General features: G+C 48.7%; 1 protein-coding gene across 2 annotated transcripts; it reads right to left on the bottom strand.

Moving 5' to 3' along the window:
• Window positions 1-522: 522 nt before the first annotated feature.
• Window positions 523-23,579, bottom strand: FBXL18 (F-box and leucine rich repeat protein 18). Of its 2 annotated transcripts, XM_063171717.1 has the most exons (5): window positions 23,533-23,579; window positions 22,712-22,912; window positions 20,326-21,866; window positions 17,532-17,750; window positions 523-6,212 (listed from the first exon to the last, which is right to left on the bottom strand). In XM_063171717.1, exons 1-5 carry the CDS (start codon window positions 23,548-23,550, stop codon window positions 6,056-6,058), a joined length of 2,136 nt encoding a protein of 711 aa, XP_063027787.1. In that variant the 5' UTR covers window positions 23,551-23,579; the 3' UTR covers window positions 523-6,055. The 2 variants fall into 2 exon arrangements, with proteins under 2 accessions (XP_063027787.1, XP_063027788.1); XM_063171718.1 differs by lacking the exons at window positions 523-6,212; window positions 23,533-23,579 and adding an exon at window positions 23,040-23,059 and having other exon boundaries at window positions 17,528-17,750.

The following is a 23,579-nucleotide window of genomic DNA, read 5'->3' as shown; positions in this document are numbered from 1 at the left end:
TCTGCTGTCCAGGGGCTGCAGCTGTCAGAGCAAGGGGTGGGAGGTGGCCTGGGGTGCCCAAATAAATGGATTTTCCTCGAGCCACTGTGAGTCACTTACCCAGGGATAATGGCTACAGAATGCCAGAACAGTTCAGCTTGGAAGGGACCTCAAAGCTCATCTCATTCCAACCAGTGGAATCTTCCACTGGACCAGGCTGCTCCAGTCCCACCCAGGCTGGTGCTGAATGCTCTGTCCCACCTCAGCACAGCTCAGCCGTTGGGTGTGCAGAGATCCAAGGAGGAGAAACATTTCCTAAACACAGAGTAGCTCCTTCTTCAGCCACAAACACCACAGAACAGCATCCCCACACCCAGGAGACCCAGGAGATCAGGGCTGTAACCCCAAAGTGCTCATCCCAGCACTCCCAGTGCACCCTGCCCACACACACACACACCTTACCTGGCAATGCCCAACACTCCCCATCAGAGGGTGGCTTTGGGCTCCACACGGACAGGGAAGCAGGAGGCAAGGAGGCAGAGCTGGTTCCAAATGTTCCACTCTTTATTTGAAGTTTTACATGCCACCAGCGTACATGAAAGTTGCACATTCAGAACTGGACTCACTACGAGGACAAAGGGCCAGATGCAAACACAAGTGTCAAACCAGCACACGATGGAGGAGCCCGAGCCCAGGAGCCTGCAGGGGTCTGTGACCAGGCTGCCACCCTGGTGGCACCTGGGGGGTCAGAGATGGACCCCCAGTTTTAGCACCACCTCCCTTTGCCATCTCCAGAGTTGGGTGCTGGGTCTTCTCTCCTAGCGTGGCACCGTTCCCTTTCAAGGAGCTAAAGAAGAATTTTTGGTCATATCTCTACCAGAATTGAGGGGGTTTGGAGACCAACTGCCCATTGAATGCTTTCCTGAATCCCCCTTTCCATCAATGCCAGCAGTTTTTACAAGGAGAAACAATTTCCAGCCGCTGTTTAGAGGGAGAGACGACAGAAATAGGGACTCTTACACTGACATTTTATTTTCAAAGAAAGTTTTGATAGAAAAACATTTTCCCCAGCAGCCTTGGGCAGGGAGTTGCAGCTTCCACTTCAAAGGACAAACTTCAAAAACAAATCCAGTGTCCTAATGGTTTTGTGCTACATTACTTAATTGTCATACAGCTAATTAGCAATGCCTGATTTCACATTCTCTGTACATAGATGAAGTTCACAAAAGAAGGGGCTACTTAAAAGAATAAATAAAACAAGGCACCAGGCAGCCAGGCTCCGACAACATTAACATAAAATGTTACACTTTACTATTTAAAAAACTGAAATAAAACCCCCATCATGATTAAACCTATATTGATCTGCCTTCCTTCAGATCTCAGAGCTTTGGATCTCTGCAAGGAAGGGGGGAGAACACAACATGGCAAGCGGGGGCTTAGCCTGTGCCTCTGTGTGTGTATTTCACCAGCGTGCAGCAGGGATCTTTAAAATTCTAATTATTTCCCTATCACCAAGTAAGATGGGGATCAATAGATGGTACAGACTGACCCCTTTCCTCCAGTGTCAGGGGGAAATTAAAAAAAAAGAAAGGGGAGGGCGAGCTGAGAGCGTCAGAGGTCAATGCCACAAAACAATAGATATTGATGTCTCCATTCATTTCAAACAGCGGAAAGGTCAATGCCTCCCTTGCTTCATGTTTTATGGCTGAAATCCTGCTGCTAACAGCAACAATGTTAGTAGTCAGACCTCATCCATCCTTTTTTATTATTATGATTATTTCTAACCAGGTTAGCCATTTTGAAAATTTGACGAAAGCTGGGAGCAGCAGTGGGGGGCTGGGTAGGAGGAGAAGAGGGGAAGCTGCCCTGGAAATTAATGGAAGAGATGGTTTCCATTAGTTTTCAAGTCTCCCTGTCCCCCTACCTGTGCCCCAGTTTGTCCCTCACTGCCCCCTAAAAAATGAAAAGTGCCTGAGGCAACATCCCTTCACTATTAATCATTATTCCCTGTACAACATCCCAATTGGTTTCTATGGAAATGATTCTCCTGCTGGAGTACCCTGGCTGCCTGTGCATCTCAAAGAGGCAGGAGAGCTGCAGTGGAAGGAGACTGGGCTCTGCAGCACCCAGCACAGCTCCTGCACTGCTCTGCCAGCTTTGGACACTCTGCTGGGACCAGCCAAGAGGGAACTGCATCCCCCTCAGACAGGTGAAACAACCCTTCTGCACTGCTTCACTCCACCAGGGGGAAAGCCCCAAATTTCTACAGCTTCATCCTAAACCAGCACTGCTGGAAGGAGGCACCCAGCACCTCACAGGGACAGTCCCACACTCCTGCCCACTGTCCCACAGCTCTGAACATCCCTGTGAGGGGACAGGTCCTGCAGAGGAGGCAGTGATGAGAACTAAACCCCAGTGAGGGGGGCTGTGGCTCTGCTGCTCTCAGTGCACCCCAGCCCCAGGTCTGCCCTCTGTGAGCAACACCTCACCTGGAGGGGAGGGTTCAGCACCTGGGGAGCCTCCTCCCCTCCCACAACAGGCCAAGCTCAGGATGTGTGTCTGGATTCCAGAGGGAGATCCGTGACTCCATCCTGCCCTGCCTCCTCTCACTCCCATCTTATCCTCCCTGACAGAGCGGGGACCACAGTCAGAGCTCTCCTGAAGGGAGAGACTGTCACCACACAGCCCCTTCTCCTAACAGGGCAGTGCACACACTGCCATTTCCTAAAGAGACCATGAAATCAGCTTTGCCAGCAGCTGAGGAAGCAATCCTTTAACCCATGCTCCCAGGAAACCCACGGGAACACAGACGACTCAGCCCCTCTGAATTCCCCACACCAGGGCCACTCCAGACCCTCCCAGCCAAACAAGACTTTGGACATGAGCAGAGCAGCAATCTACATCGAGTTTTACACAAGAACAGACCTGTCCCAGAACATCCTTCTCCCACAGAACCATGGACTCTTTGGGGCATGATTTCAGATGATGTCAGAGCAAAGATTTCTGCTGCAGTTCCCAAAGATTGGAGGTCTGCTTTGGAAGGCAGCAGGGACTGGGATCCTGCAGAGGCACTCCCTGCGAGAAGGGCACCTTCTAGAATTGAATTCATTTGTTTCAGACTATGGACAGCAGCATCAGCAGGCTCAGAGATCACCTCCTTAAATGCTCCCAGATAGCAGGAGGGAGATTTCTGGAGAGATGGGGACAGAGAAAAGGAGGGGGGATTTCATATTAAATAAAATCCAGGAGCAGAACACCCCTCTCTCTGCTCCCCTCTCTTCCTCTGCAGCTGCCTGCCTGAGTGCTGAGTGGGCTCTGAGTCCCATGCACTGCTCTGCTCACAACATATGGAGCTGTGTTTAATAGCCCAGCTCTGCCAATTGGGTACCATTAGGGTGGGTTCTTTTCCCAGTGTAAATGTTGCAGAATATAAATTGTAATTAACACCGATGCCAAAATAGCACTTAGAGAAAATAAGCACATTATTAACATCTGGTGAATCCTGCCTGGAGTGCAAAAGCAGCGGAAATTCTCACTCTCCATAAGAGGATTTGTAGTAGAGATATCAAGCACTGGCCCAGAGTTGGGGAGTTGGGGGTGGAAGGTGATTTTAGCTCTTTATTACTGTTTGGGATGCTGCCTTTATCACCTGTGGGTGACCTTTCCTAGCCCTGCTTACAACTGGCAGCATCATCAGGACTTGTGACCCACTTGCATGAATACAGATGCCCAAACATCACATCCCTGGCAAGAGAATAACAGCATATAAAACACCCCTGGCTGCTGCTCCCATCCAGCAGCAGCACACCAGGCAGGTGGACATGGATGTGCCAAGCCAAGTGCACAGCACGTTCCACCAGGTGATTGCAAGCCCAAGAGCAAAGGTTTCACACCAGAATCAGGCAGCAGCTGGTTCTGCACAGCACTGTCCCCCAGCCCAGCTTTTCCAGAGGAACAGGAGAGGTGAGCACTGCCCAGCTCCTGCTGATGCCACCACAGCTGTTTGTGCAGGGAAATTCCCGCTGAGGGTGGGAATGGCCACTCAACCAAACACCAGGATTCCTACACAGGACTGAACAGGTTCCCTAAGGCACCAGAGAGCTCCTGCCACACCCTGCACCTTCCCTCTGCCCTGAGGCCACTGGCACAGGCAGGACAAGGCAACTTTGCCAGTGCTTCCAACAAGGAGGAGAAAGCAGCCTTGCAAACACCCTCTGCCCAGTCCTGCTGGTCATCCCAGGAAAGAAACACGGACAAAAACCAGGCAGAGCTGAAGTGGCCTGAACTGGACACAGCAGCAGCTCGGGCTCGTGCCAAAAAGCACATCTGATGTGCTCAAGAGAGGGAGAAGGGGATTCAAACGGGTGAGTAATGTGACAAGAGGTAGAAAGAACCTCAGGCCTCAGGGGGGAGAGTGGGAGGGGAAGCAGTGGCAGGAGCAGGGCAGCAGCTCCCCACACTCAGCTGAGGCAGAGCCTCCAGCACTCAGGAGTGCTCCCAGCTCAGCTGCAGCACTCCCAGGGGAGCTGGCCTCACATTCCTGCTGCACTCCAGAGGCTGAGCTGGCTCCCTGCCCTCTCAGGGGAAGGATGAGAGCCTCGGGAAGGACAGCAAACCAGCAGGGCTGGTCTGAGCAAGGCACAGCCCTGTGCTAGCAGAGCCTGACACTCACCTGCTCCTCACTGTGACCTCTCTGAGCACAAGGGCCGTCACAGCCTGGCTCAAGATTTACACCTGTGGGACACAATTCCAGGCAGGCTCACACGTGGCTGATTGGAAAGCAAGGACAGAAAGTCCTCCCAGGCTGGGAGATGCATTTTGCTCTCAAGTCTGTCCCATCAAACCAGGCTTCCTCTGAACACTGAGGGCAGAAGAGCATTTGGGAGGGGGCATCTTGGGTAGGAAATGCTGACAAGGAGATGGGCACATCATCTTTGGACGACTCTGGGCCTCCCCAGAAGAGCAGAGCTCAACACATTCGGGATTTAGGTGAAGTCAGACAGCTCTGGTCAGCAGCTGCTTTGCAGAAGACAGACCTGGTATGCTACCAAGGAAAATTCTGCCACCCAGACTTGCAGCTCCAGGAACTTGTAACTTGGCTTTTGGTACAGCTGTCTGATGCTTTTAAAAGTGCTCAGTAAATAAGGCAATATGAAAGTGATCCAGACCACTACTGATGCCTGAGGAAGTTCTGTGGAGCAGAGAAGCTGACTGAAATCACACTGTGAAAATACTTCATAACATCTCTAAAATTAGCATGAGCTCAAGGCATGGGATATAAGGACAGAACTGGAACACTACATTCCCATCTACACTGCAAGACAGACTGCATATAAATCAGATCTGAGCCTCAACTTATTCACTGTAGGCACCATCTACCCTAGGACAAGGATTTCCAAAAGAGCTGAGAACTTCTTCCACCAGACCAATGGAAACAGCACCAGCAGGAACATACCATGGTCAAGGTGTTAATGACCTTAATTTGTTATTAAAAAATAAAGAGTCCTTGTGGTACTTCTCAGTCAAAAAAAAAAAAACCTTTAAATATCTGTGACTGCACATGTGTGACTACAAATGCCTATTTGTAACATAGAAAAGATGTGATGCACTTCAATTGAGCAACACATTTTTGTGCCTCTGAGCTGGCCTAGGCTCTCTATTTTGCCAAAAACAGACTGAAGCAAAGAATGATTTCCACCAAAACCACAAAGCACACTGCCAACGTACACAGGGGCCCTTGGGACAGACACCAGGGGACACAGGGGACAGAGCATTGTTAAGTCAGTTTCTCTTACCTTTAACTTCAGTAAAATAACAAAAACAATTCATATCAACCGCAAGGAAACACTCATCAGATTCCACAAGCCTTTGAGACACGATTTTTTCAGATGCAAGCAATATCCAATAGATGTTTCCCCACTGTAAAGAACCAGCTTTTTTTTATTTTGCAATTGCACCTGGTTGAAGTGATTGTACAGCATCCAGCGAGGGGCCAGGAGTCAAGGATGGGAAATCCAGGCCAACAAGAAGCTGCTCCATGGGTTCACACTGACTTGTCCTTTCCATGCTGTGGCAGTCACCACCACAAATTGGGAGGTTCCTCAGCCACTCTGCTTTTAAACAAGGTAATTTCATCCAAGTGCCTCATGGGGACATCTCTGATGACCTCTGTCAAGTCCTCGTGAAGCAGAGGGAAAATGACGACGTTTAATGCAGGGCGCTCTGCCTGGAAACTAAATCAGACACAAGTGATTAGCCAAGGAAAAATACCAGTTCTGCAGTGCAAGGGAAGGGGATGGCCTGGGCATCCATCATGCAGGATGGGGGCAAGGAAGGAGGAGGCAGGAGGGGCAGCTGGAGCTCCAGGTCTCCCACTCTTCCCTCTCTGTGTCAGCAGGGAGCTCAGCCTGGGTTTGCACCCCTCTGCAGTGAGTCTGCCAAGCTGCCACAAGCTCAAATTGCACCTGAAATCGGGAGGGAGGAAGAAGTTTTTAAAAAATTAATAAAAAATAAATTAAGACAGGTAGGTATTCTGAGAGGATCAGAGATCCCAAGAGCTCTGCCCAAGCTGGGCAAGGTGCTCAGCGGTAACAATTTACACCACCTGCAAACCAGAGGCAAGTTGCAGAGCCATTAGGAAAATCAGGCCAGAGCAACGTCAGGCATTCCCTCGGGGCTGAGCCTGGGATTATCACTTCAGGCTGGGTTGTTCTGCATGCAGAGCCTACACTCTGCAATTAGAGCATAGGCAAGTTTAGAAAGCTCAGATGTGCAGATAAGCATTGAAGTGTGCTCGCACTCACACACTGCAGCCTTCTTTTCAATCAGGGCTGCAGAGCAAAGGAAGAGATTTGCACAAGGTAAAGCCATTAAACAATGCAGAAAGAACCGTACAGAAAAAGCCCAAGTGCCCACCAGCAAGTACTTCACATGACAGCAACCTGTGAGGAAGAGAAATGGTGTTATTCAGTGCAGTGTAACAAGAGTTCAGTCTTTTAAAGCTGGGGGGGTAAAACTGTAAAATAATTAACTTAAGAGTTACACCTTAAAATGAAAAAGATCAGTGACTCTTAGTCGTTTCCTCTGAAGGGGGTGACAAGGACCAGTTCATTACCACTCACGAGGAGGCAGAGTCACTCCAGTCCCTGGAGGCTGAACCCAGCCGTGCTGGCCACAAAGAGAGGCTCTCTCTCCACAAACTTAGACAGGTGTGTGCCTGGAAGATTCCCAGCTCATCTCTAGCTCTGAAATGGCCAGATTTCTGTCAAACACTGAGTAAAGGTTGGAGATCCAGCTGCTGGAAACAGACATGAAAATCCCAGGTAAAAATGCAGCCAGCTGAAGAAAGCATCACGAGAGACCGGCATTTCCTGGGAGACACAAAGGACATTCCCATCCACAAACGATCTGGAGTAGAGCTGCCAAAAACACAGCAGAGAAACTTCCATTCCCAGGCTGGCTGCTCACCCTTGGTGGGTTGAATTAATTTGCCTGAACCTAAGTAGCTGCAGGAATAAGAATTTCCAGCAACAGAACTACCTGGGGCAATTTTCTATCTCTCTGCATCACAGACCTGCCCTTCATGCCTCATGCCTAAGGGCTGGCAGAAAAGGACACGGCTCCCTGAGCAGATCTGGGGACTTGTGTCAGAGCTGTGCAGCTTCTTACTTCCACAGCACTGCCCTCAAGAAATCAACCAGCAAATAACTGCTGATCTGGGAAGCAGCTGGTAAAGTCTGCAGTGAAATCACATAAAATACAGCCAAATGTCTCTTTGATAGTCCCTGCTCTGCCTCAGCTCTTCGTGTTTCTTATCCACCACCACAGTCCTGCAGAGAAAATCATGTTAATGGACCAAGTTTACTGAAGTCCAGCAAAGGAAGAAACTGCCATCTCGCCAAAGGAAAGAAACTGCTTCCTTCTCTGTATACAGACTCTCCCAAATTGGACCTGAGTGCTGCCTTCTCACCATGTATAAAATTGTAGTTTATAAGCAGCCTTTACATGTAGCTATAAAAACAAGAACCCAGACAAGTTTACATGATGAACTGCCACCGAGACAAGTGAAAAACCTCAATGCAGTTAAGTGTCCCTCCTAAAGAGGCTGGGTTTATACCAGGGGTTTGAACTTGATCTTAAAATAAGAGAAAAAAAGGAAAGCTTTGTGATTTTCTCCCCCCCCTCAACAGGAAACTGTACGTTACTGCAAACCTTGTAAATTCCATACCCCAGCAAGTTGACGCCGGAGAATTCTTTCCATGTACAATTTGCGTGATTTAAGGAAAAAAAAAAATCAAATGCACATGGTTCACTATTATTCTCAGCTAAATGTGCGTGCAAAGCCTCTCCTTTAACTGCCTGTTAAAAAACACCCCGATTTTAACGAGCAGCTGTCATAATGTTAAAGTGGGATTAGCAGTTCCCAAAAGCAGCTCCCTCTGCAATCCACGCTCCTTTAGTCCTCCCCCGGAAGGCAATTCCTTTCTTCATCCACCTGCCCAGGTGGGCTAGATTAAGTGAGAGGCACTTAGAGCACTGCTTCGAAAGGCCCCAGGCATGGGGAGGAGATAACAAGAAGGGGAAGAGAGTGAGTTAATGAGTTGCAGAACAGCTCCTGTAATCTTCTTGAGGGTTCTTTCCTCATTCCACACCTGGATGGACTTCAAACTCCATCCACCTCTGCAAACGCAGGGCTTGTAAAATTAAAACCCGAAGGACAGAGAAGGATGTTGACCCAGGGAGACAAAAGAGCTGCAGTTTCAGACATGAAGCCCTGGGTTTTTTTTTTTTTTGGTTTGGGTTCTTTTTTTTTTTTTCAAGGGAAAAAAGCCAAGGATATGCTTGCCTGCTCTCTCCTACAAAACCTCCAGACTAAACTCATCATGATTAATTAAATGAAAGCAAGTTTTCTAGGCAACTGACTAGCAGCCCCTTCAAAACAGATCCTTTAATCAGAAACAACCACTGGGATAACAAAGAAAACACCTCCCTCCTCTCCCCCCCCACCATGCACATTTTCCAGCATAACCTCTGGTCCAGCAGAATCAACACCAAACCAACCACCACCCAGCAGGAATTTCCACAAGAGCTGGGAAGCAAATGATGCAGCACACCCTGTGTCACAAATTCCTCCTGGCATCAGCATCTCTCTGCTCTTAGCTCTTGAACTGGTTTGTGTGTGGATGAAAGGGTTAATGATGCTTTGCTATTTGTCTCCAGGATTCTCCCAGAACAGGTGTGGACTGGACTCAGTAAGGTTATTTTCAAGTGAACAGCTTGGTAAATAGCCTAACACCACACTCTCAATTACCTCCAACCACTGTGGCAGGATCCAATATGTAGGTCAGGGACAAAGTCAAAAAGAAAGAGAAAAAGTCTAAAGCAAGGCTGCACTTTGATCAGATTTCCTCGATTTTAGCAAGACAAAAGAGACCCTCCCAGGAATGCAGCTATCTCCTGGCAAACACTGACATGCCTCTCCTGAGAGGACAGTGAGTCCCCAGGAGATCCCACCTGCTGATACATCCAAAGGGTGGCCCAAAGCCACGGGGAATGTCCCCAGCCAGCCTGGAAAAGATGGATCACACCATCCCCTGCAACCCTCTGCACCACAGACCCTGGATGTGACAGCTCTCTGCATTGGGGCTGCTCAAACCTCCTTTACTTACAAGGAAAGGATAAGGCAGAATTTGGGGCTGAAGAATGTTCTTCCCTTTGAGATCTCCACAGAAACCCAAGGAAAGTCCTAAGCCAAATGAGACATTTCAGCACATCCCACTTCCCAGAGGCTGGCAAGCAAGGAGGGATAATTAAACACTGCCAACAAAAGCAGCACACAGCAGATGAGGTGAGGAAATACAGAGTATCAGGAATGGATCAAGGGCAGCTCTCTGACCTCCACAAACCAAGCTGAGCTTATGGAAAAAGAAGCTCTAGAGAAGGAGAGGAAGGAAGGAAATGAGGAGTTTGATTTGGGGGAACAGAGCAGATGTGGACTCTGGTTGGCACAACTGTCACAAATGCAAACCAGTCTCTGCTGCAGTCACACACCTTCTCCCCTCTCTGTTCTGACCTTCCCCACAGGCTGGTGAGATGTTTTTGGAGAGCCACAAGTTTCTCAAGAGCAGAAGTCTCAGACCAACTCACTTTCTGCCCTGTATGCAGCTTTCTCACCTACATGCACAAAGCCCTGTTAATCCCCTGCCAGGCACAGCCTGTTTTTACTGGAAGACTTGCTCACACCTCCAAGTTCAAGCGTGGCATCTGTCTTGAAAGCTTCAGCCAGCACACCTGAGGCAGCCTGGAAACTCCCTTCCTGCAGCATGGCACGGCGGAGTGGAGGAAGTGCCAGGGCAAGCTGCAGCAGCTGGCAGCAGCATGACCCAACACACACACTCATCACACTTTTCTCATCTTCCAGGGAAGGCCAGGCAAACACTCCAGATTTGTTCCACTGGCCGTGCCCTGACCTCGGTACCAAGGAGGTGAAAATCCCTCCCTGCACACAGGGACTGCCAAAGAATTCTGCAGGAGCATCTTCCAAAGAAGATTTGGCCTCACCAAAGAAACTGTAGGTGGGATTCTCCCAGCCCCTCCTCCTGGGAGCAGGGAGAACCTTTGGCTCCCACTCAACCCCCAGAAGCCTCTCATAGGGGTCCAAACCCTCCCCACACTGACTCTAAAGCAGATCCATTCTCCAGTGCCTTTCTCCCTTCCAGCATGCCAGTGCTAAGCAGACTTTATTTCCAAACCTCAGAAATGGACTTGAAAAGTTCCCAAGGAAAGATGTTCAGATTCCTCTGGTTGCTCTTAACTCCACACAATGAGATATTTTTGCTATAAAGCGTTTTCCTCTAGGGGTATCTTCCATCCCTTCATGTCTATGGAGACAAACCAACATTCTCCCAGAGCTGCTGATTTTTCCACACTGAAGTCCCATCACTGCAGTCTCCAACCTGAGACCAAGGGGTGTAGATGGGACTCTGGAAATCACTCACACACATCACTGCCAACTCTCCCATTATCCTCAGTGCAGCTTCTTCATTTGCCACTGTGCTGAGCCACAGGGAAGGAGCAATAACACATCAGACTCATCCCGAGCCGAGGCAAATTACATCTCTCTGCTGTGGTTTCCCTGTAAGGCATGAATGGCACTCTGCTGCTTCTCCTGTGAGCTGAGGTTTGTAGCAAACACGCCTGCAGACTGAGGTTCCCGTGTTATTTTGCCAGCTGAACTCTGCATCACTCAAATGTGACCGGACAATTAGAGGGGGAGGGAATAAGAGCCCAAAGAGCGATGCCAGAGCGCCCAGGACACGTCCTAGGGGAGTGCTCTGCCAGAGCAAGCTGAAAGTTATTTCCTAATCTCTTCCACAAATTAAAAAGCTACTGCAATAACTGCTCAATTAGATTTATTTTACTATGGAAATGCTTTAAAGCTGCAGTTAATGCTTCCGTTCAGCCTTTTACACCCTCATGAAGAGAAAGCACGACAGTGCTATTCCAATATTAACTCTCAGCCAAGAGAGAGAGGACAATCCTTGAAAGTTATTTCATGCACAAACCAATCTGCCCGCTGAGGAAGGTTTCAGAACTGAATTCCTTTCAAAACACACGAGCTGGCAGTCAGAACAAGGCATTTGGGTCAGCCACAGGAATGCATTTAAAGAAGGGGGTTTGTGAGTACCCCCAAAAGAAGATAAATTAATATGGCAAACTGGGGATGGTCCCACAAGCCCTGCTGGCTTGTAAAGTATTTAAACCCACCCATAAACAACATCCCTGGTAGAAGCAAAGGCGTCTGGGCCACACCTCATGCATTCAACCTTCGCCAAGCCCGCCAAGGAATCCTTGGGCAACGCAATCTGACAAGGATGCAGTTTGTTATTCAGTCTGTGACAGAATGATTCAGGGGTTTCCAAGAGCAGGAAATGAAACAGACAATGAAAGCTTGAGCAGGATGCTAATGATTCACTACACCAGCCTGGTGATACATTAAGTCCTCTGCAATCCCACTTGTGCAGGGCTGGAGCCCTCGGCACGCTGGGGCTGGCAGGGTGGGATCAGCAGCTCTGGGACCAGGAAAGCCAGCAGCAGACAGGGCCTTCCTCAAGGTCAGAAGGAAGAGAAGGTGCTGAAGGGATGCAAAACCAGCTTGAAAATCTTGAATAAGCCCAAGGTGCTCCCAGCAGCTTTGTGCAGTGGCTGTAGGACTGCAGCAGTCAGGTGGGCAGCACAGGATCGGCTGAATTCAAAAATCATCTTGTAATCACTCACTGCCCCTAGAGCCCCCTCCAACCCCTCTAAGAGTAAAAGGAATCCCCAAAAGGGATTTTATGTGCCTGAGACCACAATGAGAATCCAGGTGAGCAGAATGCTGCAGGGATATCCGGGGCAAGGGGGAATACTGAGCCCTGAGGTGAGCAAAAACTCATCTGTGATAACTCAGCCCTGTGCTAAGTGCCAGGAGAGGAACTGGCTCACTCAGCACTTCCCAATACTCCATTTCAGCCCTCTGCTCCCACCTGGAAGCCCTGTCTCTGCAACTGATTCCCAGGAGGCTGCTTCATCCCCTCAGCAAGCTTACAGCCACACAGGGCCACTGGAATCAGCAGTTTAAGAGAAAGGGAAGATCCAGCCAAGAGTTTCACACTAAAAAAAGACAATAATAAGCATGAGGAAATTTAGGTAATGCTACAGAAGATCGAACAAGAAGATCTAATTTAGGCTGAAAGCTCTTCCTAGAAAGTGGCAGGAATCTTACAATGAAAGTCACTTCAAACCAAGCAGTGCTCATACCTGACACAGGCTGTGTAAGTTTGCGTTTCTCTTCCTCTGAGTCTGGATCCCCAGAACAGTGAAATTGTCCTAAATGAGAAAAATTCTCTGCACTTCCCAGCACCCAAGAGTGACCTGAGTCACAGAATCACAGAATTGTTTAGGGTGGAAAAGCCCCCTAAGACCAAGCCCAACCATTCCCCAGCACTACCATGGTCACCACTGAACCCAACCCAGGTGCCACATCCTCATGGCTTTTAAATCCCTCCAGGGATGGAGATTCCACCACTGCCCTGGGCAGATTTTGCCAGGGCTTGAGAATCCTTTTGGTGAAGAAATTGTCCCTAGTATCCAACCTGAACCTTCCCTGGCACACCGTGAGACCATTTCCTCTTGTCCTGTCCCTCACTCCTGGCAGCAGAGCCTGACATCCCCCTGGCTGCACCTCCTGCCAGGGAGTTATGGAAAGACAGAAAAAAACCAAAAAATACCGTGTGTTTTGGGGTGCTCATCCAGCATCCCAAAACACACTCCAGCTGCACCACAGTTTTTCCCTTGGATTCATTTCTATAAATCACAGCTCACCTCTACACCTTGACACTTTCCCCCTTCTTTATGAAGGATCCCTAATGACGCCGTGTTCTCTGAGTTTTTTTTGTTTTGCTTTGGGGTTTTTTAAAATTTGTTTGTTTGTTTTTATTTTATTGTAGCTTTCTTGATCTTTTTTCAAGGTGTTTTTCCAAGGACTTTTCACTGGCTTGTATTGTCTGGTGTTGTAGAGTCCTTGAAATCACTACAATGACAGGAGCTATCTAAACACTTCAGCTAAAACCGACAAAATTCTAAAGGCACACAGTGGAAAATAAAAATCTGTCCTTGAAGCCAAGGGGATATTTGCTGAAGCATTTCCCATCCCCTCTTCCAGCCTGTTTTCTGATGGCAAGGAAAGCACCAGGAAAGCAACTTCTCCTGCACAATTGTGAAGTGCCTGCTCACCCCGTGTAGCTGTGCAAGCCTGAAGTCATCCAAATTCCTTGCCCGCAGGATTTTTGGGGCAGAGACACACCGGCATATAAATACGATTATTTAGCATGCAGCCCGCTGGTAAATGGTGGGACCTTCCGTGGGTCACAGCTCCATCTACTGACTCTTCCACAAAATAACACTGTGGAAAAGATGGGGAAAGCTCCTGGAAGGCTCAATCCCTTGGAACTGCCTTTGGACACGCGGGTCTGTGCAGGAATTTAGAGACAATCCCAGCACGGCAGCTCAGCCCAAAATGGCAAAGCAAATTTACCTTTTCTGCAAAGAAGTCTTGGCACAGCAGCAAGTCTGGGGTCACACCTGAACCTCCAACCACAGGGCCTCAAATTGTGGTGTTTTAGTGTTTGTGGAATTCACACTGCAGTGGTTTGAACAGAAGAGTTGTTTAAACAGGGATAACACGTGCTTGGAGCTGAGCACTGCAGCAAAGTTTGGGTCCGAGCACAAAATGGAAAACATTGTGTTCACTGGATCTGAAGTGTGGCAGCAGCTGAGCACCATGTGATGGGGGGAAAAAAATGTCAATTTACACAGAAACTAGAGACTAGACCCACGTCACATGTGAAACCTGAGCAAGATCAGGGCAGTGGATCTGGGTCACTCGAACCACATCTCCCACTGCAACCACTACTCCCTTCTTATGTGCAGAGCATCTCCCTGAACCATAAAGGAGCTCCCCCCTCCCATCCACACTGAAGGAAAAAGAATAAAGAAAAACACTGCAATGATTTATCTGCCCAGAGGGAAACAATCTTTACAGTCTTCTCTACAGCTCAGAGGAGACCTTGCCCTTGCAAGCCTCCTGTTTGCTGATGAGGCTCCAGATGAGCCCTGCTCTGCTCATTGTGTTTCATTGCAAAAGAGCCAGAACTGAATCAGAGGCTTTTAATGACTCAAACACACGAATTAGTTTGTCCCAAATAGCAGCAAACTTCAAGCAGAAGCTGCTCACCAAAAGCTGGACACCACAGGGTCTGGTTCAAAGCTGTCATAAGACTCAGAGACATGAGAACAACCTCTCTTTTCAGGCCAGTGGAACAGAAATACATAACACTAACCTCCTTTTACAGCAAAAAGGGACAGTTTGAGAAGCAGCTCAGGCTTTAAGCCACTGCTGTGATGCAGCAGATTTAATTCCCCAGCTCCCATCACCACACCCTGTATATTCACCATCTTCCAGAACAATTCCACAGCTGAAACCAGTCTGTTCTCCCCAGAGAGGTTCTGTTACCCAACCCCTCCTGTGCACCCACACCTGAAAAAGGACTGCCCTGCACTATACTCATTTTCAAGCCCTCTCAGCTCTACCTCCTGCAGCAAACTCCTGATACACAGCCAGCCTTGGGTCCTTCCCATTCCCACTCACATTTTTTCTGTTTTAGAGTCATTGGGAGAATGTGAACCACATTGGCTCCATTTTGCTGTTCAAAACTATCTCTCATCCTAAACAACACCATCACCACAGCCCTAAAACAGGAACTCTGACCCTCAGTAGGACCTGAAGAACATGGATCAATTGCCCCAGCTCAAGGAAGAGAGCAAACAAAGGCTCAAGGTCCCTCCTCTCACCCACTCCCCTTGTTTCACACACAGCATCCACACACATTCCAAACAAATGGAAAACAACAAGCATAAATCCCCTTGTTTCATTCTGGCACAAGGATAGATAACTTCCAACTTGCTGCCTGGTGTAAAACTTGGATTCAAGAGACACCAGCTGCACACTCTTAGAGAAGCCACGCTGTGTGAATTGCAGCCATGCCCACAGGTTTAAGCTCACACACAGATTTTACTGCACATCCCTCTGCCTTGGAGGAGCAGGCAAAATGCAGTCAAGAGCAAGTCAATTCCTGAGCCCATCCCAAGGCACATTTGTGCAAGGATGAGAATGGAATTGCTCGAGAAGCCACGTGGTTAAAGGCTGGCTGATGGCTCATGGAAGACTCCAGGCTTTGCTTACACATCATTTTCTGTATTTTGTTTCTTCCATTTGATTACTAGAGACAGTTGCATGAGAACAGGATCTTTGTTGCTTAGGAGAGCATCTGCTCCCACTGCTTATCCTCCTCCTGAAGTCATAATCTTACATGACATCAAAATCGTTTCCAGAGCCACCAATTACAATGTCACAGAGGATTATGACTTCAGGTGTAGAATTTGCAGAAGGAGCAGATGCTCTCTTCAGCAAAAAAAAAAAAACCCAAAACCCAACCTTCAAAAAACCCTCTTTTCATACAAGTGTCTCTATTAATAAAATACAAAAGAAGAAAATAAGCTTGACAGCCAGAACTGTAGCTAAATATAAAAATAGTTTTTAACATTTCCACCAGGCATCAGCTGCTCTTTAGAAAGTTCCCAGGGTTTAGATCATAAAGAGGTAGAGAATGTAGTGAGAATCAGTCCATGACAGAGAAAAAGAGGGAGAAAAGACTGCAGAGTGGTGTATTTCTGCTCAGTAAGTGGACATTAAAATTTTGGGCAGTAAGTGGACATTTTGGTGTATTTCTGCTCAGTAAGTGGACATTACAACTTTGGGCAGTGCCACAGAAGGGAGGGAAAATAAAAAACGGGAACTGCAGATTTCTGGTTCTTTCCAAGGATCCCCAAAGCACAACTGAAACCAATCCAGCAATGTTTTCACAGATATGAAGCCCTGTGTAAAACAAACTCAAAGAATCCCTGTCCCATCACAAGGAATTGGCTCAGATGTTTCCAACAATCCCCATCCCAGAAGGACACAGAGGCTTTCAGAAGCAGCAGCAACCTCAGGAGCACTTTGGTAGGGAGCTAATAGAGTCCCAGCCTGCTCTGGATTTGATCCACGGAAAGAAGCCAAGTGAAATAAGTTAGTTTGAAGCTGGAGGAAGGCTGGGGGGGAGGAGCACCCTTTAGGATGCACTAATAACGCCGTGTGATTTGAAATTTTCATTAGAGCTTAGCAGGGCACAGCAACAGTAGGTGACAAAGAAAACAGGCTGAAGGTGGGGAAATAGCCTCATAGAAAAAAAAAAAAAAAAAGATAATAATGGAAAGTCTGTTGCATGGGAAATATTTTGTAAGATGACTGCCATTATTAGAAGATTTCCAAATGCCAAGCGTAATTAAAAGCTCTCTTTTCAAATGCAGTTCACGGCTCACACACAAACGTTTCCCACCACGTGAGCCTCAGAACGCTGCAAGGGGCCAAGCAAAATGCATTTAGGAACTGCCAAACGTGCAAAGGCAGCTTGTACCGATTCTCCCCCCCCTCCAGCACCCTCCGAAGAAAAAGCCCTTCACAACAACCCTTTAAAGGCTTTGAATTGCGCTGCCAGGGGATTATCAGTAAGTGACATTTACAAGTGATTAGAGGACAGAGAATTATCTTAGTCACTTGTGGGAAAGGAGGAAAGCTTCAAGGTCAAATCTCTCAGTACTTAAATGTCGGCAGATGTTTTGTTTACACAAAAAGTGTCATTTGATTTATGATGGAGCTTTGCATCCCGAACTTCAACTCCGGCCAGCAGAACTGCAGAGAACATGGGTGGGAATGGAATCAAGAATTCATACAATACCTTCAAACATTTCACTGATTCACTCTTATTAAAGTAAGAGGCTGGTTTATGTGCCAAACAGTTACACATTACCTATTAGCTCCTCGGAACAAGATCTCCAAGCCTTGGCAAGCCGGAGAACGGAGATAAATCTCCACCAGCTGCAGAAACCCCACATCCACCCTTCTCCACACTCACCTCCGGACAATGGACTGCTGGAGGTTCCTGCAAACGGTGAGAGACTCTCCCATGAACATGTGGCACATGATGACCTCGAGGCAGCTGGCCATGAATGACATCACTGCGTCAGACTGCAGAGTCCCGCTCCGGGAGACGATGCAAAGGCGCTGGAGAGAGGAGCAGTGACTCAGTGCCTGGAAGAACTGCGCGCCCGCACAGAAGTAGGGCTGTTCCAGCCTGCGGGAATAAACAAAAACAACTCAATGGGCAATTCATGCCTGGGATGCTCTCAGACAAGAGGGAAAGACGCGGCACATTCATGGGGGGCTGGCAAATGGAGCGAGGAGTGCCTCCAGCCCTGAAGGACAAGGGCACAAAAGGGCAGGAAAGCCCCAAATGCAGAATTCTGGCGCCCACGGGGAGTGACCCTGGAGTAACTCTGGTTTTGCAAGTTTCCCACTAAGAACGGTGGGTAAGACAAGCAAAAGATCCATTCTGGTCTTAAAAACACAGCCTGGCTTCTGTACCTGACACCCACCAAGCAGGTGGTGTGGATTTAGGGACCTTCTGCTCCAGAGTACAAACACTGCCCAAACTGGTCATATCTTCAGCTTCCTGCCATGAAAAACACACAGAGCACACAGGCTGATGAAGAACTGGGGCCAGCAGAGTGACCACAACCAGCCCTGGCAAAGGATCAGAGCTGCTGCTCTCCCACAGGAAGAACAACCATCATGAACCCAACCTTTACCTTAAACACCTGGCTCAGGGAAGAGAGACAGGATCCTCTATCACAGTGATCCCGGAGGACAATAAAATGACAGTGATCATACCTGGCCAACAAAGGGTCTGTGTCTTACCCAGCAGAATAAGTGGGTAAAACTCCCTCACAGAAGCCACCCTGAACCTGTCTGAGGTCTGTGCCACCAGGACAGTTCATCTGCTCAGTGCAGATTTACCACCAGGCTTCAGAGCACTTGGGAATCTCAGTCATTGGGTCAGGAAAGCCCAGAGCTGCAGGAAGGTTAATCCATGAGGTGATAACAAGCTGCCAGCCCAGCCTGATCTGGGTAATCTCTGCACAGGCTTTGTAGCGTGCAGGGGTATCTCAGCAACCTAATCTTGTTAATTGATAAATTCTGCTTCAGTCTCAGCTTACAACTGCTGTCAGGTGGCACTGCCTGAAGAGATCCTAAGAGCATATCTACGCTTTGGGTAATAAATTAAAATTCATATCAAGAGAACGGGCAGCCTCTTCAATTTTTCAGCATCATTACTGGGGCACTGTAAATGTAGGACAAAAAGCAGGGAATCTCCAGGTTTCCAGGTGAACCTCTGGGAGGCACCAGCCACACCTGCAGTGCCGCCCTGCCCTCGCTAGATGGCAATGTTGCTTTGGAATAGCCCCTTAAGCGCGTTCCTGAGCCTGGAAAACTGGGAAGGGAAAAAGGGTGGAAACAGCAGGGAATCGGTCAAATCAAAAGGAAACTACGTTATCAGAGGAAGTGCTAATTTCTTAAACCATCTTAAGCCGATATAAAACCTTAGACGTTACTCAGGGAAGAAGAGTGACAGCTTGCACCCAATGCAGCACAAGGAGAGCCCTGTTGCAGCCTTCATTCCAGGCTCTGTGCTGCCTCCCATCTCCATCACTCCTGGCCTCCATTTCAAAGCCTCGGGAAGCCACAGGGCCCAGGATGAGCAAAGCAGCACTGCACACCCCAAGTTCCTTCCCCAGCCCTCAGTTCCTCCATGGCTATTTACTCTCCTCAAGGTTAAGGACACATTCACATAACCCAAGACCTTGAGCAACTGAATTCCCAACAGCTGCCACCCCACGGAGGAGACCAGAACATTCCTCCCCCATTATAAATGGGAAGTGGTGGAAAATGAAAACCCTCCTGAGGTGTTTCAGCCCCCCTGGCTCCCCTCCCTATTGCAGTGGATCAGGGACAGGCACACAAGCACCAGTCTCAGGTGATGAGCAGTAATTTCACACACAGTAACTGTGACCTTGTCTCAACTGCACAGCACTTTGGAGCTTGGTGAACAAAGGGGGACAATGGGACTGACAGGTTCTGCAGTTTCGCTAAAAGAGGCTGATTTTGGAGAAAAAAAAAAAGAATAAACCCATCTCCCTAAAGTGATAATGTTTGTGTTCATATGGACACCATCAGTTGCCTTTCACAAGCACATTCTGGCTACCATGAAGCTCCTTTGTGCACTCTTTAGGATCAGACCCTTGGTAGGATCCTTTAAATCCTATCAGGAGAGAAACACCAACAGGACAAACTCTAAATCTGGAATGTTTTCAGTACATTATAAAGAAAACAAATAAAAAAATAAAGAGGCAAGATTTTCATACAAACCCAAGGCAGACAAATATCTCATTGGGAAACCCAAAGAAAACTCTACATTATCTAGACAGTGTAGGAGTCTCTTCCTTCCTGGAAATTTAAGAGGTGTGCATGTACACAAAGCCAAACAATCAGCAAAGGCACGTAGTATTTAACCAACCCTGACAAGCTGCTAGCTCCCAAATAAGCAGCATGCACTTTTCCTTATCTAAAAGGAAGGCAGTCACAGCACTTTTTGCTCCTAAAACACTGGTTAAAGGGCATATCCTGAGCCCTCAAGGACAACATGCAATGCCTTCCCATTCTCCACAAGTCAGGAAGGAAAATGCTCAGTTTTCAAGGTATTGCATGTACTCTGGACCGGAACACTTTTAATAGCAACCACAACAAACCACACATCACATTTCTGGAGATCCACAAACAAAAAGGGAGACGTTCAAGGGCAGCCCCCTCACCTGAGATCTCTCAAACACTTGCAGTGTTTCAGCATGTCCATGAGAGCAGACATATAGACCACCTTGCCCATCATGCCCAGGTTGGCCAAGGAAAGAGTCCGCAGGTGCTGGCACTGCAGCCCGATGTTGACGAGCCCAGAGCCCGTGAGGATATTTGGCAGCTGTGCTAAGGTGAGGCTCTGCAGGTAAGTCAATTGGCTAATGGCAGCCACCTCTGAGTCCCCCACGCTCTGTGCCCGGACACAGGGAGGCAGCGAGTTCCGAATCGCTGGCTCGTTGCGGGGCATGGCAGAGGAGAAACTGGACCCAATTATCTCCAAGGTTTCCAAAAATCTGAGGCTTCCCATCAGAGCCCAAAACACTGAGGACTCGATCTTCTGATTTGTCTGGTCCCCTAAGTTCCTTGGATATGTCTGTACCCCAATCCGAACTTTCCTTCCAAATGTTTGGGGCACCAGATTAGGTGTGCTGGGAGGCTTCTCCACGCTTGCACCAACATCTGTGATGGAGCAAACTGGTAGTGCTAACGAGAGCAGGTGCTTTAGCCTGGACAGGAGCTGGCACAGGTGGTTCCCTATGCTTTCAGAGCTGTGATGATGAGCTGCAGAGAGGTTCAGGTGTCTCAGGTTGCAGCAAGACACTACCAAGCTTTCCAAAATGCTGCTGTCGATGTCATCTTCTGCTTTCCGAAACAAGGACTCCGGGGCCAGGCAGTGAACGCAGCCACTGAGGTTCAAACTGGTCAGGCTTTTAAGATCCTTCCCGCCATTAATGACCCTCTGGATCAGGTGCCCACCAGATAAGGTGCATCGGCTAAAGCTGAAGTAGAAAGGGTTGTTGAACTTCAAGTGTTGCAGGAGCCCGGAGCCGTTGATCCAGGCTTTGGGCAGTTGTAAAGCATCCAGACGAACATTTCGGGCCATGGAGTCCAGGAGGTTTTTGGTGGCTCCCGTCTCTGCAAAGCTGCCGGGGGCAGAGATGAGGAAGGCGTGGAGGTTCTCAGGTGTCCGATCACTCAGCACTGCCAAGTACAGCCTCACCACCTCCTGATTGACGTAGCCAGGAGCCAGCCTGGCGTAGAAGATGCGGAGGTTCTGGTAATGGGGCACGTTGCTCTCGCCCACCATCAGCTGCCCAGAGAGCATGAACCCCTCCCGCGAGCGGTCGAGGATCTCAAAGTAGAGCAGCAGTTTCTCGAGGCTGGTGCAGCACGGCACGACGCCGTAGGAGGGTGTGTAGAGGGTCTGCTTCAGCTCCGAGACCCGACTGAGGGTGGCTTTGCACTCACTGCTCAGCTGGCTGGCATCAAAGCCCGGGTTCACGTCGATGGCCAGGGAGCGCAGGTGCTGCAGCGAGGAGAGCATCTTGGAGAGGCGCAGCGAGGTGACGTGGCACCCCGACAGGTTCAGCTTCACCAGGTTCTTGCACCGCGTCACGTGGTCAATGGTGGAGCTGGGCAGCCAGTAGCACCCGGCCATGTTCAGCTGGTAGATCTCCTTCCCAATGTCCCTCATCAGCTGCTTCACTTTGTCTTTGTTCACCTGCACCCAAACAAAAGCATGTTCAGTGGGAGACATAGCAAAGGTGGGCACTGACTCAGTTTCCCAGCTGGAGGTGGGAATAAGAGTGGGTGGCACTTGGATTATGCAGCTCACCCAAAGGTTTGGGGATGGCAGCACAGCCTAAGAATTACCACACTGCTGGCAGCTCAGTCTGCCATGCTTTGGACCCTTGGGATTACACTTCCTTTTGCTTCTGCAGTTCTGCATTACAGACTGCTCAGCAGCTGAGTGTGGAAAGGAAAACCACCTCAGTTTTCCTGCAGCAAAGCTATTTCAGCAGAACTGGCTATGTGCAGAAATTCAAACTGAAAGAAGAATGTTTCCATTCCTCTTCCTTCAGCTTCCTCTTTTGGAAAAGAGCATAGGGGACTTTCCCCTGCCTGTACTGGCTGATACAGTTCTCATTGAATATATCACCCCTCCTTTCCAAGCTTTATTTTTGTTAGAGCACGCACACAATTTCTGGCTTTGCTGATTGCAAGCTTGACAGCAACATGCACAAGATTTTTTTGCACAACAACACGGAAAACATATTTTGGGAAAACGCTAACTTTAAGGTCGTGTCTACTTTCTTTTTAGCTTCCAGAAATATGGAGAAGTTTTCACTGACAGTATTTTATATAACTAAGGAAGCGCAGAGCTGTTCTAACAAAGCATCCTGGAAAATAAATGCTTTTATAAAACAGCTGACTGTGTATTTGATTTCACAGTTCAGGAGCAGTCTATTTATGCATACACATTGGAAAGTTCTACTTCTTGGCATTGTTTTACAGAAGTGAGATTTGTCTTCACAGCTAACAGAAGAAGCAAGCTACTCTCCTCACCTTATAGTCCTTCTGAAGCAGCACTGTATGTGTTAGACTCTTGTCAAGGCAAAGTGTTGCAAGTTTCCTGCAGGTTCTCCTGACATTGAGGACCAGGTCTGTGCAAGGGACATAGCTGAGGATGTGCAGAAGGATCTCATCTGAGAATTCCATCAAGTTGACTCCATTGCTTTCCTCTTCACTCTCCTCACTTACGACATCCTGATGGAAAAGAAAAAGAGGAAAAAAAAAGAGGAGAATATGGAGGTAGAACAAAACTTCACATGAAATCATGGTACTTTCACTTGATCTTTCACCATTGGTGAACATTTCCATTCATTCTACTTACTTTGCAACTGGAAAGGCGACTGTCCATGATCTTTTCCTAAACATAACACAGCAATCTCTTTCTACATCCTTCCTCCAAGCGCCACCCGTTTCAATAACCTTTAGAGTTACATAACCATGCATACATACATACAGATACGGCTATATTTATCTGTTTACACATACAGACACACACCGACACTGCAGCCCAACATCACCGCCAGCTCTTGTGCCTCTCTCACACCTTAACGGCGAACCCAGAGCCCAAACCGGCACTAACGCCAGGGCAGCTCCTTGATGAGGGCAGCGGGGCTGCTCCGCCTCACAGCCCCCGTGAGACCCCCGCACACACCCGGCGAGGGCGATCCCAGCGCCCTCCGTGCCCCCGAGCCCGCCTCCCGCCCTGAGGGCTCCGGGCTCCCGCAGCCCCGCCGCAGCCGCCGTTACCGGCGCCCCGAGGGGCCGCTGCGGAGGGGAAGCGCGGGGCGAGTTAAGCCCCACAAGCCCCGACTCACCTCTCCGCAGCGCGACATGGCGGCGGCCGCACGGTCCTGCCGCAGCC

Source organism: Melospiza melodia, chromosome 18 (assembly GCF_035770615.1).
Source record: "Melospiza melodia melodia isolate bMelMel2 chromosome 18, bMelMel2.pri, whole genome shotgun sequence".
NCBI lineage: Eukaryota > Metazoa > Chordata > Aves > Passeriformes > Passerellidae > Melospiza > Melospiza melodia.
Note: the sequence above shows the minus strand (reverse complement) of the source record. Positions and strands in the feature narration are given on the sequence as shown.